Source organism: Psammomys obesus, unplaced genomic scaffold (genome assembly GCF_907164565.1).
Source record: "Psammomys obesus unplaced genomic scaffold, mPsaObe1.curated_primary_1811, whole genome shotgun sequence".
Lineage (NCBI taxonomy): Eukaryota > Metazoa > Chordata > Mammalia > Rodentia > Muridae > Psammomys > Psammomys obesus.
In genome coordinates, this window is record NW_026585895.1 from 51,994,772 (window position 1) to 52,013,519 (window position 18,748).

The window sequence follows — 18,748 nt, forward strand, 5'->3', positions numbered from 1 at the left end:
CACAACACACACACATCACCACAATACACACACACATCACCACAACACACACACATCACACACACACACACCACCACAACACACACACACACCACACACACCACCACAACACACACACACACCACCACAACACACACACACATCACCACAACACATACACACACATCACACACACCACCACAACACACACACACATCACCACAACACACACACATCACACACACACACATCACCACAACACACACACACATCACAACACACACACACATCACCACAACACACACACACACATCACAACATACACACACTCATCCCCACAACACACACACACCACATCCCTACAACACACACACACACACACACTCCCTCCCTCCCTCACCCTCAAGTGGCTCAATGGTGTGGTAGTGTTGGGGAAATGGACATGGGAAACAGAAAGTTCAGAGGTGGACCTAAGAATGTTGAAGCTGGTTAGGTTTCAAACCTAACAGCTGAGGTGCCTATTTAACAAATCAAGGTGGACCTGGCTGTCAGGTTTTCCCAGCCTCCCTGAGTCTCTACCTAAACTCCTCCAGCCCAGGGGCTGGACCGCCCTACCCCTAGCTGTCCTTCCCCGTATAATCTACCCAGGATGGTTACCTGGTCTTTTCTTCTACTCTCTTTTGGGCCTCCTGGCTGCTGGTTCCCTACCCTCTACTCTCCATTTTCCTCCCCCTTCCCCCACATGGCCCGGCTCAGGGTCATGTCCACCTTGGACTCTCTCAGATGTCTCTCCTCTGGCTCTTCTTTGCCTTTTATCTACAATAAACTTTCTCCACCTAGAAGCAGTCCTGCCTTCCTTTATAATTTTCCCCCTTCATCTGGGGTGGAACAGTTAACAAAGACACAAGTAGTTAGGTATAAGTCTCTAAGTCAGCTTTTGTTAATTTGAGTAGACCTTTATAAACTTACATTTTTATCATCATATAAAAATTCATACCAATCCAAAATATTTTGGAGACTAGTTGTTGCTTCCTTAGTCTAAAAAGAGACACAATGATAAACTAAAGGACAGAGAAGTTTTGTAATTGTAGCTTTATGCCACGTGGTCATCTTAAGGTGGTGCTGTCACATGACATGAACTTTTTAACCTGAGTAAAGATGGCAGCCAGCCATGTGGCTGCTTCCACCTCAATAAGGTCATCAGCCAAGATGGTGGCAAGTCACATGGTTGCTGTTTAAAACATGTTTTCCTAGTAGACTTTTTTAAAACAAGAATTGAATCCAAGTTACATATGCAATATATTCTAAAACAGTTGAATCACATGTTTATGGCAAATTAAAATTACCCTATGTATAGATTTTTAACTATAAGCCTTTTGTTATAAGCTTTAGGCCAAATTTTATTAGGATTTACAGATTCTTTAACCACACCCAACGAACCTACAAAGGCCAGATCATGCACATAGATAGAGCCAGAGACACATTAAACAGAACTCAAACCCACCTGCAAGCAAGGAAGAAAGCCAAGCAAGATTTGAACCTTAGCCTGACTTGGCATTCACAAAGCAAACGGAGTGGGAAGTCAGGGGATGGGATGACGCAGTCTGCTTCAGTGCACTAGAAACTGTTGCTGGCACACCAGCCATCCATCACTGGAACCCCACAGGAGGACTGCCAGGGCCTTGGGACAGGGTGGGGCCTGGGGAGGCAGCTCACCTGTTGGGACTGTAGCCCATAGCGCTCAGCATCTTCGCCTGGTCCAGGTCTCTTGGGAAGCCATGCAGCACCCAGCCTTTCTGGATGCAGTCTTGTTTGTCCAGACGGTCAGCCAGACCCCTGGTGATGATATTGTCCGGAACTACATAGGAAGGATGAGAAGACAGCATTCTGTAGCCAAGGGCTTTTTACCCTTCCTGGGCTCCACACTGAGCTACAGCAGGGGTAGCTTTAGGCGGGGCCGGTTGGAACCACCTGGACACCTTTCCTCTGTAGTCCAGCAAGAAGAGTGGCAGGAGCAGCCAAGCTGCCTGAAACAGGCAGTGCACTGCGTGATCTTTGCTTTCACCTTTCAGATCTTAACAAGACACCACCCTCCATTTAGGTCTGGTATGGCAGCTTGAGCAAGATGTCATGAATTCAGAAACAGAGCAATGAGGAGAATTTGGCTCTTGGATCTGGAGGCTAATAGGCACAGCTACGGCAGACTCTGTCTGTGGGGCTTACAGGCTCCCTGCTGGCTCTCAAATAGTGGGGTTGATAGAGGTGTTTTAGTATAGGCTTAAGCATGAGGAGCAGGTGTGAGTAGGGTAGACAGCAGGGGGCACTGTGTTCAGAAGACACACCTGAGAGCGTGTGGATGGACTTCTCAGAGAATCGGGAGGACAGACAGACAGTGTGTAGGTGTGGCTTCCTCCGTGGGGTGCTCCTGGGACCTCTTATTTATCTATAACTCATCTTACGTATATGGGTGTTTGGTGTGCATCTCTGTTCTGTGCACCGCATGCACGCCTGGTGCCCGCAGAGGCCAGGAGAGTGTGTCAGATCGCCTGCCACCAGAGTTACAGACGGTTGTGAGCCAACACATGGGTGCTGGAAATTGAACCTGGATCCTGCTCAAGAGCAGCCAGTGCTCTCAACAGCTGACATCTTTGCAGGCCTGGATCTCTTTTTCAAGGGGTTTATATGTAAGTCAGAGGAGACTTTTATGGAGTAATATCTCTCCTTACACCTTTGTGTGGGTCCTGAGCATTGAATTCAGGTAGTCAAGCTTCCATGACAAGTAATTAGCCACTGATCCCATGCAGGAGCTCATCCTCATGAGGTAATCACCCCTGAGGTCTCCTCTCCTCCTCTACCATCTTAGTCTTAGTCAGCATATGAAGTGGGGGTGGGAACACACAAGCATTGGGGGGATGGCAAATGCTCTCATGGAAACACCCCAGGGCAGGGAGTGTTAATTTCCATCCAATAGTGCTGAGATTCCATCCCACTGGCCTCTGTGGATTTGAAATTCACCAGCAACCCCTCTGGCCTCCCCACGAGTCCCCTGATCCTGTCTCTCCGGAAGCAGGGCCCTCCTTATACCTGGAGCCTGGAACGAGTCCCCAGCACAGGGAGCTCCGAGAAGCCTGTTTACACTGCTGTAAGTGACATTTCCTGAAACTCATACCTCTCTTCCCAGACTCATTAAATGCTCCATGTTGCTAATGTTCTGCATCCTGGCGATTTGCACGGCATCGCCTGCGCTTTGCACTCATTTTCCCAGAAATACTCGGTAAATATTACTACTGTTTGCCGTGGATGTGGGCCCCAAGCGGGGATGCTTGGCTGTTTCTCTAGAAGCTTCTGCAAGGTTTCCCTCTCACCAAACATCTGTGGGTCTAGAGCATATTCCCAAGCCTTGCAAGGCCTCTCTTGCTAAGGAAGCTGAAGAATGAAAGGCACTTTCCTTCACTGTTTCCTGGGTGCTGCCCAGTCTCAAGAAAAAGCAAAACACAAAAAAATCCCACAGGCTGTATTCCAAGGCGTGTGCATCACCTTACATTAGGGGCTTTCCAGCCAGCACAGTGGTAGTGCCTTTTCTCCCTGCACTTGGGAGGCAGAAGCAGGTGGATCTCTGTGGGTTTGAGGCCAGCCTATGGAGGTAGACCCTGTCTCAAACAAACAAAAGCCCTTGGCTGCCCATTCAGAGAAGTTAATAGGGGGGTCCTCTTGCCCTGCAGCGATCTCCTCTCTCAAGGCTTGACAGGAACTGACTTAAAGGATAAAGTGTTTATTGTGGTCCACAATTCCACATTATGGTCCATCATAGCAGGGAGTCAAGGCAGGGACTTGAAGTAGCCGGTCACATCACAGCCACAATCAAGAGGGCTCAGTGTGTGCACATTCCTGTGAGTACAGACATGTATGACACATGTGGAGTCCTGGCCTTCTGCCTTGAGACAGGATTTCTAATTCACTGCTTGTACTGCTTGCATGGATGCAGACTACTGGGGAGAGTCCCCAAAGAATTCCTCCTTTCCCTCTCTCCCTCTCTGCCTCCCTCCCTCCCTCCCTGAGTCAAGAGCTCACTGTGTGAGCGAGGAACACCTATGAAGGTCTCACCTTCCTGCCTCCACCTCCTAAGTGCCAGGATTTCCAGGGTACATCATCATAGCTAGTTCATGTGGTGTTGGGGATTGAACCCACAGCCTTATGTGCACTTGGTGTGTGCTGGGCAGACGCTGCTCATGGAGCACTCCAATAGTGCCACATGTTGTTCTTTAAAGAGGAAACCTCTGTGTGCAGGTGGCTGCGCTGGCCACTGTGAGCCTCTTCCAGGGGCGAGGCTCCCGAGACTGCCATCCTTAGGTCTCTCTGGTGGCTCCTACATGAGGAGGAGCTCCATGGCTGGGTGACATCTGTCCTCTTGTTTTAGCAGATTGGGAAGCTCTGCCAGGAGCCTGGCATCACAGGGGTTGCCCAGACCTGCCCACCTTTGATTATCCTGACAAGGATCCTTGTACCACATGGAGCATCAGTAAACCACAGCATCTCCATGGGCTACAGGGCTGAGGCACTTCGCAGTCCTCTCCTGAGGAAGTCTCAGTGAGCACTCGAGGGGTCTCCCCTGGGCACTGGCTATGCTGTCTGATCTGGGCTGAGGTGAAGGAGCCAGAAAGACTGCTGGCAAAGGATAAGTGGCAGGCCCTTCAGGATACTGCCTCTGGGCCACTGCCACCTCCCATTACAGCCAGAGGAGGGGTAGGATCTGGGTGAAGACCCCAAATATGGCCCAGGAGAATGAAGGAGGACATGCGGGTATCTCTGAGTGTCTCTGCTTCGCAGCCCCCCTGTCACCTGCAGGCCACTGGCATGCTGGCCCAAGCCCGTGTGTGCTGGCCAGTCAGTAGCAGCCACACGTTCTCTGGACCAGATTCTGCTGATGGAGTCTGCTGGAAGTTTAAAGGCCCCTTGATAGCATGTACATTTATCCTTTATTCTCTTCTCCCAGAGATTTTTTTTTTCTCCATCTAAAGTCATTCGCCATTAAGTTAGCTGCCTCGGGCTTGATTCCCAGGCTTGACAGTTAACATCTCACCCTTCACAGCAGCCACTGCCAAGGGCTAGTTCTCCAGCATGCCCTGTCAACCGAGTTTAGCAGCGTGCAAGACGTGAGTGGTCTATTACTCCATGAGGTCATACCACACAATGTTAGGGGTTTTTCCTTCTTTTTTCCCAGGTCCTCGAGTTGGCTCAAGGTCATTAAAATCTTAATTCATGGATTCCAGAGCTGGGTGCGCTTGGCAAAGGGTGAGTGGGGTGCTCCCGGGCCCAGCAGGGCATCTACCAAGGAGCTGTGGCCACCCTCTGGTCTTGAGTTAAGGGCTTGTGGCTAAACTGCATCAGGCTTCCGGCAAACATCAATTTCAGGCTCCAGAGAGAACAACATACCATCCCGAGATGGCCGCTTGTGGGATGGACCTGGACAGGACTAGTTCCTCTGGCTATGGGTCTGGGCATGTCACCTTCAAGAGGCAGTGCCAGCTACAGACAGTATCCGGGATGTTGGCAGACCACAGTGCCCCCTGCTGTCTACCCTACAAGAAGCCACTGAGGTCCCATATGCAGTACCCAGAGTTTCTTTCCCCTCGTGGGCACCCTGAGGTGTGTCAGAGAGAAGCCCTCACCTTTAGCATACTTCCCTCCACACTCCCTCACAACCCTCTCCTGATCTGCACCCGGGTACTCCTGTCCTCCACACACCCGCCCTGCACACACTCCTGTCTTCACACCCGCCCTGCACACACTCCTGTCTTCACACCTGCCCTGCATACACACTCCTGTCCTCACGCCCTCCCCGCACACACTCCTGTCTTCACACCCGCCCTGCACACACTCCTGTCTTCACACCCGCCCTGCATACACACTCCTGTCCTCACGCCCTCCCCGCACACACTCCTGTCCTCACACCCCTCCCGTTTTCTTCGAGCTGTTCCTGTGATTTCTTTCCTCCCCTTGCTCTTCTTGGAACGCTGTGGATGCTGGCCAGAGCACTCCTTCCTCCTGTACCCTGCTCCCCCCAGTTCCACTCTGCCCCTCCTGAGCCACCAAGAGACCCCAGGTAGTCAGGGAGGGAGAGCTAAAAACAACAGCAAGAAGGACCATGGAGTCAACATTACTTCTGTGCTGATTTCCATTCCATACAACCAGATGCTCCAGAGCGAAAGTACTGAATGGCTTCCATGACTTAGCCTAGGTCTTGGGACCCCTTAAATCTTGCTTTAAGTCAATGAAAGCAAAAGCAGCCATTTCCAGGAGCTACTTTCCTGATGGTGCTGCCTCTGGCACTGATGACCTGCAAGTCCTCCCTGTGCTGTCACCAGAATCACCACAGGCAAGGGAGCCTGAAGGCACTCTGTGGTGGGCCTGAAGTAGCAGGACCTGGCTGGCTCCCTGAGTTTCTGGGAAAGATGCCATTTATTTATTATGCACTGCCACCTACTGGCCAATGATGGACATTGCACCTCAGTGAATCTACCTAAAGGTAGACAGGTTTCCAAACCAACAAGGGAGCTAAGGATTGTTCCTCCCTCTGCACCCTCAAGTTCACACACAGACAAAAGCCTTCAGGTCTCTTTGGCTCTTTGATAAACTAAACTCACGTTCCCAAGACCAGCCCCAGTCTTGCTAGGCCTTGGAACTCCAGGTGCAAGATTAAATCAATGTCTTCTAAGGTTTTGAAAAATTGCGGACTCCAATTTTACAGAGTAACAGGTTTCATTATGCCATCTTCATCAATAGACATAGTGCTTTAGCCATCCCTCTCTGTTTCCCTGACCCCTTCCTCTTCCAAAATAGTCCAACCTCTCCTATGTCCATGTCTTTCAAAAAAAAAAAAATGAATCTAGATTCCATATGAGAGAGGGTCCATATTTATCTCTCTCTGAGCCTGGTTTATTTACAGGGAAAATCTCCAACTTTCCGTTTTCCAGCAAATGCCATTTCTTTCTGCCAGAGGTCTCTAGTCTCACATCTGTGCTCCCTAACATTGAACCAAACTGCTTGGAGGCCACCACTTGTGGCCCTAGGGAACGGCAGTGCCTTCCAGTGAAGAAAAGCACGTTAGCCATGAGCTCTTCCCGACTCTGGGGTCTTCTTTGGCTCTCACTCCTCAAAGAGCAGCCACCCACCTCTCCGTAAGGCCCACTCAGACCAGACAGCCTGGTGCCCACAGCTGGAAGGTAGGCTGCTAACGAGCATATCTCAGTTTGTCCCTGGTATGATCACACATGAGGAGAAGATTGCTCACAGGCTAGCTTCTATACATAACTTCATATAGGACATGACTTGAGAACCTGCTCAGTTAGCCGCACCATGCACTCCAATTCGATGGCTATTCCTACTTCACTCTGCATCTTTTAACGGGCCCTGAGAGGATGTGAGAGAGTGAGACCAGGCCAGCCAGTGTGTGTGCGTGCACGCGCATGTGTGTGAACTGACTGAAAGTGGGATGCACCAACTGAGGGAGATCAGAGTCTAAGGAGCCAGTTCCTTCCACCCTGAGCGAGCAGCTCAGCGGCAGCTTATTCTTCTATCTCACAGGCATCTCGGGTGCTGTTGCCCTGGTGATTGGTGTCAAGACAGCCAGCCATGGCTTGGGAGCAGAAACCCATGTGGTCTGGGATGAAGAAGGGGCCTGTGGTGTCTGGAGCAGGAAGTGTGGTCCAGCCAGGCTCTGGTCTGAGCATGCGTGCTCATTTTAATTCAAGTATTCATTGACATCATTGTGATAACAATCTGTGAGCACAGCGACAGCAGTGCCCTGTGTGAAGCGAAGCATAGAGAGTGGAAGCATAGAGATAACGGAGGTGGAGGGGCAGAGCTTGGCTGGATACGCAGCCAGACTGGGGGCCCAGTCAAGCTCTGTGTTCTGTCGGTGCCTATGGGAGAAGAACTCAACAAGGGTGAGAGCAGAGTCTGAATTGTGCCCATATCCACACTGTGCTTGGGGAAGCCAGCCACAGCACAGGAAGGCCGAAGGACCCTGCGGTTATTACATGTGTGAGGAAATGGAGCCGGCCATGTGAGGACCACAGGGGAAGATGCCTGGCCAGACCCAGGTGTCCCAGGCTTGTCATCCAAAGCACAAAGCATAGAAGTGAGGAGTCTGGGTTAGGCATGCTAGACACAGAAGAGGCACGTGGAAGAGGCCCAGGAGGAGGAGAGCCAGACATGCGGCTCTGAGGACCAGCCAACAATCTTCAGGAATCCACATGTCAGCCAACCCCAAGTCAGGGCAGAGTGGAGGCAAGCCCTATTCCAGATCTTCATGCTAAATCAAGATCGTGGTAAAGCAGCCTCCATCTTATGACATGGGAGGCCAGCTCGTCACACTAACAGACCACTGGACACCAGAGTTAAGGCTCCCTGTGGTTACTGTTGAGACCAGGCATCCAAAACAGGTGGCTGGCACAGGGAGAGAACAGGATATCCAAAACTCCATACAGGAGGGTTGGCTAGATGGCTCGGTGGGTAAAGCACCTGCTGTGCCAGCATGAGGACTGAGTTCACATCCCCCGTGCCCACAGACAAGTGGGAGTAATGGCACACATCTGTAAGCCCAGCACTGTGGGTCAAGGGGTCCCTGAAGCTTGCTGGCCAGCTGGTCTAGCCTAACCGACAAGTTTCAGGTTCACTGAGAGGCCTGCCTCAGAACACCAGGTAGAGAGTCATTGAGGAGGGCGCTCAGCCTTGGCTTCTGGCCTCCACCAGAAGTCGCACACACGCACGCACGCACGCACGCACGCACGCACGCACGCACGCACGATGTATACATCAAATGCATCTGTAGTCAGATCAGCGCCACAGTAGCGATGGCTCCTGTCACTATGAAGCAGGGTACTGAGTAACCACTGTCAATGTGTTGTGCCCAGTGTGCTGTCGTCGTTATTGTTTTAATTACATTTATGGGGCACCACCACAGCATGTGTGTAGAGGGCAAAAGACAAGACGCGGGAGTCAGTCCTCTGCTCTCACTGTGTGGGCTCCAGAGATTGAACTCAGGTCATCGGGCTTGACAGCAGGTGGCTTTGTGCCTAGCATTCTGCTGACACACTTTCACTGGGCATACCAAGCAAACCCATGAAATGGTAAAAGATCACCTTACAGGAAAGACAGCTGAAGCCCCGAGCGGGCGAGCAGCTTTGCCAGGGCCACATGGCCTAGTGTGCATGGCAGAGTCTAAATGGGAACCCAGTTGGCATGATTCTAGAGCCCTAACTAGCAACCAGGGCATCCACAGTCCAGGCTGACTGTAGGTGACCTCTCTAGCAACCTTCCACACAGCAGTCACTTTTTTGTTCTCATTTGCATAAAAACGGGCAGCAAGGGGCAGAGGGCAGCATCTGGGTCCCACAGGTCAGTCTTCTTAGTTCTGTCCACAGACAGGGGCTGGGTCATTTGTCACCTGCCTGCACTGATGTCACAGATATCAACTGATCTGTCCTCTTGAGCATGCTGCTGCTGGTGTTGGGCACTGAGTAAAAAGCCCACCCACCACCCAATGAGAGCAGCACACAAGCAGACACAGGGAAATGCTAAGGTGTTGGGGGGTGACCTTTTTATCCCCCAGAAACCCAATCATTCCGGACAGGGTGGGAGGAGTCAGACGCTGACAAACAAGGTCAGAACAAGGTTAAGAAGGATGAAATCCTCCCTCCTGGGTTCCAGCACTGGATCCCTGTGGTGGCTTCGCTAAGCAGAGGCAAGGGCAGGCACTTCCTCCTCTCTGCTCAGGCCCCAAGCCCCTCAGCCTCCACCAGCCAGGCCCCACTGTCACCCACTGCCCCTTGCTGCCACAGCGGCACTCAGAGTGATGTAGACAGGTGTGAAGATGCAGGCTGCATCCAGGACTGCGCAGGTTCCCCCATGCAGGGAGACTCCGGCGCTGATGATGAGCTCCGGAGATGTCTCTGAGCTGGCTTTGTACGTACAGGGGCCACAAGAGGCCATGGTGGGGAGGTGGCTTCCTCAGCACAGCTCAGGCTTCACAGGCTCCACTCGAGAAGGAAGCAATTGTTGCTCCCACCAGTTGAGGTCACTCCCAGAGGAAAGGGCGCTTCCAATCAACCCTGCCTTCGGGAAGGTCTGAGAGGGGCCTGATGGCAGCGCCAGCCATGCCAAGGGCTGCCCAGATGGCGCACTGGGGACCTCCTGCCTGGAGAAGCAGGCTGGGCTTCCTGGGACAACCTGTCGAGGACAATTTCACAGCCGAGTGCCTTGCAGTTTTCACTTTTCTCTGAGGTCTCTTTGGCTGCCCCCAGAGAGGCAGATGCTTCCAGAAACTCTGGTCAGGGCAGAAGGGAGAACTCTTTGCACTTCTGGGCTCTCCGTGGGCTGCCTGGAAACGGCTGGGTTTGTTGTGCTGTCTGCTGGATACCTGATCCGCAGCGAGCACTCGGAGTCTGCAGGAAACCAGAGGTGCGTGTGCACCAAGCATCAAGGATGGAGGAGCTCCCTGGGCTCTTGCTCCTGCTTGCACCCATGAATGGAGAATCTCCAACTACCTCAGTTTCCCCTACTGGACTAGTCACTGAACAGAAAACTTCGTGGCTTGTGGTGCCAAGGCGATGCCCCTTTCTGGCTGTCACTTTGATCATGCAGAAAGGCACTGTGCGTTTTGCAGTAGAAGCCTAGTGAAGATACATGAGCAATTGGGCTTCCAGGAGGCACAGACCTGTTGACGGTGGGCACGGGGTGGGGTGGGCTGTTCTCACTGACCCCCTTTAGAGATCCATCCTCATTAACAGGCCCTTGGACCCTCAAAATGCAAACAGCACTTTTATGCCAGTGGCCTATTTGACTAGCCTGGCCACCGCTCTCGATTGTGCTGAAAGGAAAAGTGTTACCTCGTTTCCATAAGGAAGTCTTTGTACCAGTCCCAGTGGAAAAGTCAAAAGTTTGATTTGAAAAAGGAAGCTACTTCAAAAGCATTGTCAGGCCGAGGTGAGGGATCCTGGAGAATGCATACATTACAGGGGCATCCATTAATCCACCTTCAGGCCACCCTCCAGCGGGCCTCTGGCCAGGGGGAGCAGTGCCCGGGGACACAGCCAGGGGAGGCAGCGTGAGGGCGACCCATGTTGCATAGAAAAGCAAATTAACGTGTTTAGGACTCAGCGCTCGGACTGTGTGTGTGCACACAGGGGTGGGTGGGTGTACGCACAGAAAAATGAAAGAAAAATGTGGGTTTTTTTTTTTCAATAATAAAAAGGAAGTTACTCTGCGGGGCCCCTAAAGCTTGTGAAAAATTAAACTCGACGGATTCAAACTGTCCTATTTCCACTTCAAAAGGGAAGAGGCGCTGAGCTCTTCCCAACTTAGCTTCAAACGCCCAGCACCCTAGAAAATTTCTGCAGAAAAATAAAGGCTGGCTGTTCCCCCAAGCGTGTGCCGGTTACTGTGCCCGCTGCCTCTCCCTCCACTAATTATACCCCTGTGAGTCTATTAATCAACTGGTAAATTATTTAGAGAGGCCTTCGCTGTCTTCAGCGAGTACAAACACACCACACTGGAAGGCTGCTGGTAGCGGGCAGAGGTCCCCTAGGGTCTCCCCTCGGCGGGAAGGCAGCCTGCAGCTAGCACGGGCTCCAAACAAGGCTCGGCATCCTCTTACTTCCTCAGATGGGGGCTTTGCACGGTCTTTCAACTCCACAGCTCTTTGCAAGTTTTAAACAAAAGGGGAGAGCAGCCCATTGTCGACTCTTTCGTGTGCATTTAGCGATGAGAATATTAATTCCCCATCTTAAACAAAATGAGGCGTTGCAGCCAGGCTCTGATGCAGGCCGCCTCCTGGGACCCGGACTCACAGAATGCTCTCAGAATCGCTGTAATAGTCCTGGCTTGGGCTGGCATGTCGTGCTTGAGTTCCGCTAGCTAGTTTTGCTAGGCGATTGTTCGGGTTGGGGGCTCAATGCTGCCAAAGACCTCCCACCTCTGTCTGCATTCTATGAGACCTCAAGGGACCTTACCAGGCAGACATGTTTAGGAAATCAAGGCTGTGTGGGAGGAAATGCAGATAACTCTAGATAACAATCTTTTCCAAAACCACACCAGGACTGTCATTTTTATTATGCCAATTAAATAGTTGTAGTCTCCCCTGGAAGTAAGCACATGCCTGGGAAATGCCAAGGAATGAGGACACCAACACTATGCTAACTGCTGGCTATCAGGCAGGTAAATCAGGAGCCTCTGCAAGCCTGTCAAGAGCCAGCAAGGCAGAGCTGTAGTGATGGCGCTGCCTGAAGAGACAGAAGAGGGAAAAACTAGAACCCAGTCCCAAAGAGCCCCACTGATGAGACAGGTCCTGGTTGTCCTGATGGGACCAAGCATGCTGTGGGCAGCTCAGGATAGATGTACTACACATTTAAAGCAAAGACTTAAGCCAAACATAAGGCAGGCCTTTGGCTGGTTTTTGTTGGTGTTTATTTTTGTTTGAGACAGTCTCACTGTGTAGCCCTGGCTAGCCTGGAACTCTCAGAGATTCGCTCACCTCTGCTTCCAGAGTGCTGAGATCAAAGGTATGCCCCAGCCTGCCCTTTGGCTGCTTTTAATCTCCTTGACTGAAAACCCAAACAGTATCCAAGAACAAGACCTAAGCCGAGGTGGGGTGGTCCCGTGTCAACTAGGGAGCCCACAATCTGGAAGTGAGCTCCATATCCAAAAAAAAAAGGCCCTGTGCATTTTCCAGCCAGCTGAGTTAGCACAGCCAAGTGAGGCTGAAGATGGAAGTCTGGAGGGGGAGGGGCTGGAGAGGAAGAAGGTGTAGGTGAGCGTATGTTGGGGGTTGGGATCCTATGTGCAGAGAACCAGACACTCAGATGGTAGAGACACACTGAGGAAGCACCCAGTCTCTGGACTTCAGAAAGACCACAGAAATCTTTTGGTAGGAATGAAGCCAGGGAAAGGACACACACACACACACACACACACACACACACACACACACACACACACTGAGACCTGCATGCACTGAAACCTCTTGGCCCTGTGCTTGGTTTTTGGGAAAGAAATTTGGCATGCACCTTAGGCTCCCACGGAGGCAGAGCCTGTCAGGCTGGCGATCTTAAATGATCCAGAAATGCCAGTATACTGGCTTTTTGAGAGTCTGGAACCCTCCTTGCTTGTTTCTTACCCAGGCGAAAGCATCAGGAGCTTCTCAGCAGAGAAGCTGGACCCTGGCTGGCAGACTGAGCCCTGTGGGCTGTATCGGAGGCTCCCTACCTTGAGAACAACTCAAGTCAAACCCTAGGGAATAAATTTGTGGTGTGTGCTGAAGCTCAAGTCAGAATGCGTTTGGGAGGTCAGACCTATAAATTTCAAAGTCTGGGGCACAGAGGAGGCAGCACGCTGGTCTGTGGCGCTGCTGCCCTGGAGTCCTTTGCCCAGAAAATGTGGAAAGATGGGGAAGTGAATGTACAGTTATTAATGTTGCTGCTGATTCCAGAGGAAAGAGGTGTTGGCAGCCTCTGTGAGGACATCACCAAGTCTGTAGAGGTCACAGCTGGGACACAGCATCATGAGGCCTGTCGGGGGACTCAGGAGGAAGTGGTTGCATGGGGAAAGATGACATTTGGATCCCCCCGGCTGAGCCAGTGACAGGACTGCAAGGGTGGCTGGACACCAATCAGCTCAGAGGTCCCAGGGACTTCTGGGCCACAGTGGTGTCTCTCTGTCTTTTCACTTTTATTTATATATTTTTTCATTTGCTACAAGATTTCATGTAGCTCCAGGCTGGCTTCAAATGAGCTATAAACCAGTGCCAGTGTCGGCAGCAGCACGCCTTTAATTCCAGCACTTGGGAGGAAGAGGCAGGAAGATCTCTGAGTTCAAGGTCAAACAGCCAGGGCTACACAGGACAAAACCCAACAACAACAAAAAAAATCAAGAACAAACTCAAAACCCCAAACTTAAGCTATGTAGCTGAGAATGACCTTGAACTCTTATTCCTCCTCACACTGCCTTCTAAGCACTGTGATTTCAGTCATGTGACACATTCCTTGACATCCTCTCTGCCTGGTTAGCAAAACTCTCTACCTGGTGGGTCTTGATCACCCTTGGAAAAACTCGTAATTGGTGTTTCCATATTCCTAAGACTGCTGCAGGCACTCTGGGCAAAGGTACTAGAACATGACTGGGAAACTGAAGAGGGCCATCTGAGATCCCTGGATAGACTCCCATGTACACACATACACACACACACATACAGATATACAGATAAACAAACACACACAAATACACACACACACACACACACACATATACTGTAAGTGATGGAGGGGCAGCTATGGTCTCCCTCTTCTGAATATAAAGTGTGACAAAGTGCACCTACAGCATCCAAGAGGTACTTTCTGACAGCTGTGTAAGAAGACATGACAGGGCCTCCTTCAGGAGGGGCCTTCCACCCGCTGCCTCTGCTCAGCAGGTCTGACAGCCCATCGCACAGTCCACCATCAGGATGTGGACATTCTGGGTGTCTTTCACCAGGCTTGGAAGGCTATGATCTCAGTCAGACCCCAACCACAATCTACTTTCCAGTCCCAGCCTACGGTTGTCCCTGCTGGCGGAGGGGGTGGGTGGAAGCTGCCTTTTCATGGGATCTGACCCAGTTTCTTTTCCTGTTGCTATGATAAAACACTAACAAAATCAACTCACAGAAGAAATGGTTTATTCTGACAGGTACAGCCTATCATGGCAGGAAAGTCTAGGCAGTGGGAGCCTGGAGGAGCTTGTCCTGGCTGGTTCTGTGTCACCGTGGTAGGAGCTACTCTAGGCTGTCGATAGCAGTGACTCGGAAGTAGTGGCCGTGGATGGCCAGGCAGCCCTCTCAAAGCTCAGCTGTGGAGAATCACTCGCCACCTCCTATCCCAGCTTTTCGGCAGTGGCCCCTCCAGCTTGTGCGATGCTCGTGTCCCCTCGTCAGGCCCACCGCTCTGGCTGGCTTGGCAGCTACTCTGAAGCCACTAATGAGGCCCTGAGTGGTGACATTATGTAAATGTACTTCTTGCTATGCCTGTGAGATTGGACTTAGTGGGACAAGGCGGCAGAATTTATTGCTTCTGTTGGGAAGGTATGATATTGGCAGTGGTTGGGTCATTAATTTGTAGGAAGTGTGAACGGATAGTGGTATACGGTCTAGACAAACACAAAGCCGTGGAGGGATAAAACAGCACAAAACACGGAGGACGGGAGCCATCCGGAGAAACACACACCTGTCTCCATATTCGCAAGACCCCAGATCCTGGTGAAAGCCACACCTGTCAGCTGAGCTCTCGGCAGGGCCTCCTCCACTTGTCTGGGCAGAGGCTGAAGGAGCCACTGAATGCAGTGATGAGCCAGATCTGCTGAGGGGAAGTGCCTCCCCACTGTTCCCAGTTACACCTTAGATACTCTCTGAGGTAAGTCAAAAGCCTGGCACCCACTCCCAAAGAGAAGGGCAGAGGGAGAAAACTAGAGGGCTGTATGCCCCAGGACCCCACAAAAGAGAAATAAGCAGCACCCTAGGAGGACTTCCTGGGTGACAGTGACACTCCAGGACACCTGAGAACCAAGAGGCTGGGACAAGCCACCACACTTCCTGGCAACAATACCAAATCTTCAAAACTAGCCTGTGACCTGACATATATAGATGGTATAAGGACCTGGTGGGAAAATCAATAACAGCACTCAATAGTGCTCACGAGCAACCAAGCTGAACAAACAGCTCAGACTTTCACTGACAGTAGGGCTAGGGCATGGGCATTGGCAGGGCACTTGCCTAGTGCTAGGCCTGGGTTCTAGCTCTGGCACTGTAATAAAACAAATAAAAATTAGGTAAAGAGAAACACAAGCCACAGCAACTCACAAAAACTGAAAATACACAGACCCATTATCAAATTACATTCAACCTTAGCAACGTCACAAGTAATCAAAAACTGGTCACAATTAAAACCAGGTTATGTGTTGGTCTAAGAGATGGGCAAAGCAGAATGACAATCCTCCAGGCCCCAGTGGATATCTGTAGCCTTGAGGCAGCAAGTGTAAGGAACAGTTTAGCAGCCACGGAGTCCACTTGGCATGGACCATGCTTGTGCTCTTCCGCAGACAATGCTCCTGCCCGTGCTAAGCAGCCTAGGAACCTCAGCCTGCGTCACATTGCACCTGTGCCTGCTTTAGATGATGGAAACAGGTTACCCCCTATCCTACTTTCGTTTCTGCTGCTTGAGGGGGGAAAGTGTTTATTATTAGGCTCACAGGTTGCAGGCCATCATGGAGGAGAGCCAGAGCAGGAAACTGGAGGCAGGAACTGAAGCAGAGGCCATGGAGGCATGCTGTTTACTGGCTTGCTCTCCATGGCTTGCTCAACAGCCATGTTCCATCAGCCTGGGGATGACTTCACCCACAGCAGGCTCCCATATCAACCAAGAAACAAACCACAGACACGCCCATAGGCCAACCTGATGGAGGTAACTTCTCCATTGAGACTTTATCTTGCCAGGTATGTCTAGATTTGGGGTGACAGAAAACTAACCTGTACGCTCCCCTTAGTGGTCCCTTGATAACACCCCATCTCCACTCAGTCATATCCTAACACAATCCAACACTATAGGCTTACGGGTTGTGCTAGATTAGACTGGTTTTAGGTTCACATACAGTAAGAAAAACTGTGCCTGAGGCCATTTTTAGGGTGAGTTCCCTATTTACCATCTTATGCCTACGCCTAAGTGAGTGATTAAAGCCAGATGCACTATGGAAAGGATATGCACAGTGCACAAAGGTTTACACAGTCAAAATCCATGCATCAAAATGCAGACCAGCTCCTCACTATGCTCCTTAGCAACCAAACTCCTCCTCCTTTGAAACCTATAAAAAGAAAGGCTCGAACAATAACCACTCACGTAGCTTCTGTCCATCTTGTCAGGGCGCTTCTGATATGCACTACTGCTTTGCTTTTAAATGAACTTTCCTTTCTACTTTTGCACAGCTGTGTGAGTCATTATTTCAGTCCTTGGGAGAAGAATCCAAGAATAGCTCGGTGTGATGTGCACATCTTTTATCCCAGCATTCACCAGGCAGAGGCAGGCAGATCTGTTTGAGTTCAAGCCTGCCTGGTCTACACATGGAGCAGGCCCACATAGAGAAGCAGAAAAGGGAGGGATAGTCAGAGAGAGAGAGAGAGTGACAGAGTGGGACACAAATGTGCCACACTGCTCGGCTTTGAAGACGGAGTTGGGTCTAGCAGTGGAGGGATCCCGGAAGCCTCTCGAAGCTGGGAGAAGGCAGGTGAACAGTTGGTTGGGGATTTCTGGCCTCCATAATAAAATAAACTTGTGTTGTCTCGAACCACAACAGCAGACAAACATGCTGGTGACAACCAGAGGTGGGTGCAAACTTGGAAACCACTCAAATGCTTACTGTTTTATAATTTCATATTTTGGGGAAAAAACACAGGGGCATGGTACATGAAGGGTCAAAGGGTACACCCCTGGGAAGGCCCATGACTGTGCAGACTCTTTCCCCTTGGCTTGGTCTTTGGTTCTGATCTCTGAGGTCCTCACTGGTGGGGAGCTTAGTTTTTCACATAGGCATAAACAGCATGGCACAGGGCAAAAGCCAAGGCCATGCAGCTACATGCCTTGGCATCCTTCTCATTCATTCAGTCCACATATCTGCAGCGTGGAACCTGGCACTGTGTTAGGGTCAGACTCACAGACACACATCGGTGCCACGTGCTTGCTGCTACTGTTTTTATTTTATTATTATTACTTTTTTCTTTTTGAGGTAGGGTCCCACATGGCCCAGGCTAACCTTAAACTCATCATGAAGTTGAGAGTGAGCTTCACCTCCCAAGCTCTGGGATTTTGGGTGTGCATCACCATGCCCAGTTTATGTGGTGCTGCCGTGGGAAGCCGGCCTAGCAAGAACTCAGAGGTGCCTTTCTGGAGAGTAGACCCAAGAATGCTTTCAGAATGTGGACAATCACAGGGGACTTGGAAAGATGACACCATCTCCCTATCAAGCCCTTCTCTGGTTCATCCTGGAATTAGTACAGCTATCAGAACTTCCTGGCTTCCAGCAGCTGACTTGCGTACCCCACTCTGTAAACGCTGCGGGATTACACACTACTAGCTGTGAAACGTGAACCTTCTAAACAGGAAGAAATGGAATGTTCTAAACCACCAGTGGCAAGCCACCACATCTGTGACTTACCTGGCATGGGATCAGGTGTGGATGCCACTCCTTAGAAAACAAGCCACAACCATGGCACATCTTCATCCCCAAATGCCCGGTCCCCCTTTCCCCTACCTATGCCCACAGGTGAACAGAGCACCTGCCCTGGAGCCACTAGGCAGAGGCAGTTAGTGGAAATCATGGCCTACCTGTCATCCGTTTTTCAAAGAATGGCTGGATGAGTTCCCCGAAGGCTGTCTTGGCTGCCACAGCTTCCTTCAGCAGCTGCCCGCAGCAGACTGAGGGGAGAAGGGCAGAGACACTGTTAAATTTTAAATAGAAGGAAGGATGAGAAAAAAGACACTCCAGCTCACACTGCCTGCTGGGTTGGGAAAGGTCGCTGAAAAAAATATAAAAGGGTGTTGTGTGTGTGTGTGTGTCCAAGAGGAAGTAAATATCAAAAGGGAAGTTGGAAATGAAGGGAGAGGGAGAAGGAGAATGAAAAGGAATGCATTTGCCAAAGAACATTAAAAATGGGCCACTCAGGAAGACACTAACGAGGCTGTCACCGACAGGTAGG

At 50.9% G+C, this 18,748-nt stretch overlaps 1 protein-coding gene across 2 annotated transcripts in view; it reads right to left on the bottom strand.

The window, feature by feature from the left end:
- Positions 1-18,748, bottom strand: part of Ak8 (adenylate kinase 8) — a 104,943-nt gene that overhangs the window by 48,595 nt on the left and 37,600 nt on the right. For both annotated transcript variants that reach the window (XM_055600896.1, XM_055600895.1), the window contains 2 exons: positions 18,378-18,467; positions 1,696-1,837 (listed from right to left, as the gene is read on the bottom strand). In XM_055600896.1, coding sequence (XP_055456871.1) covers positions 1,696-1,837; positions 18,378-18,467 — 232 coding nt within the window. The remainder of the gene's footprint in view (positions 1-1,695; positions 1,838-18,377; positions 18,468-18,748) is intronic.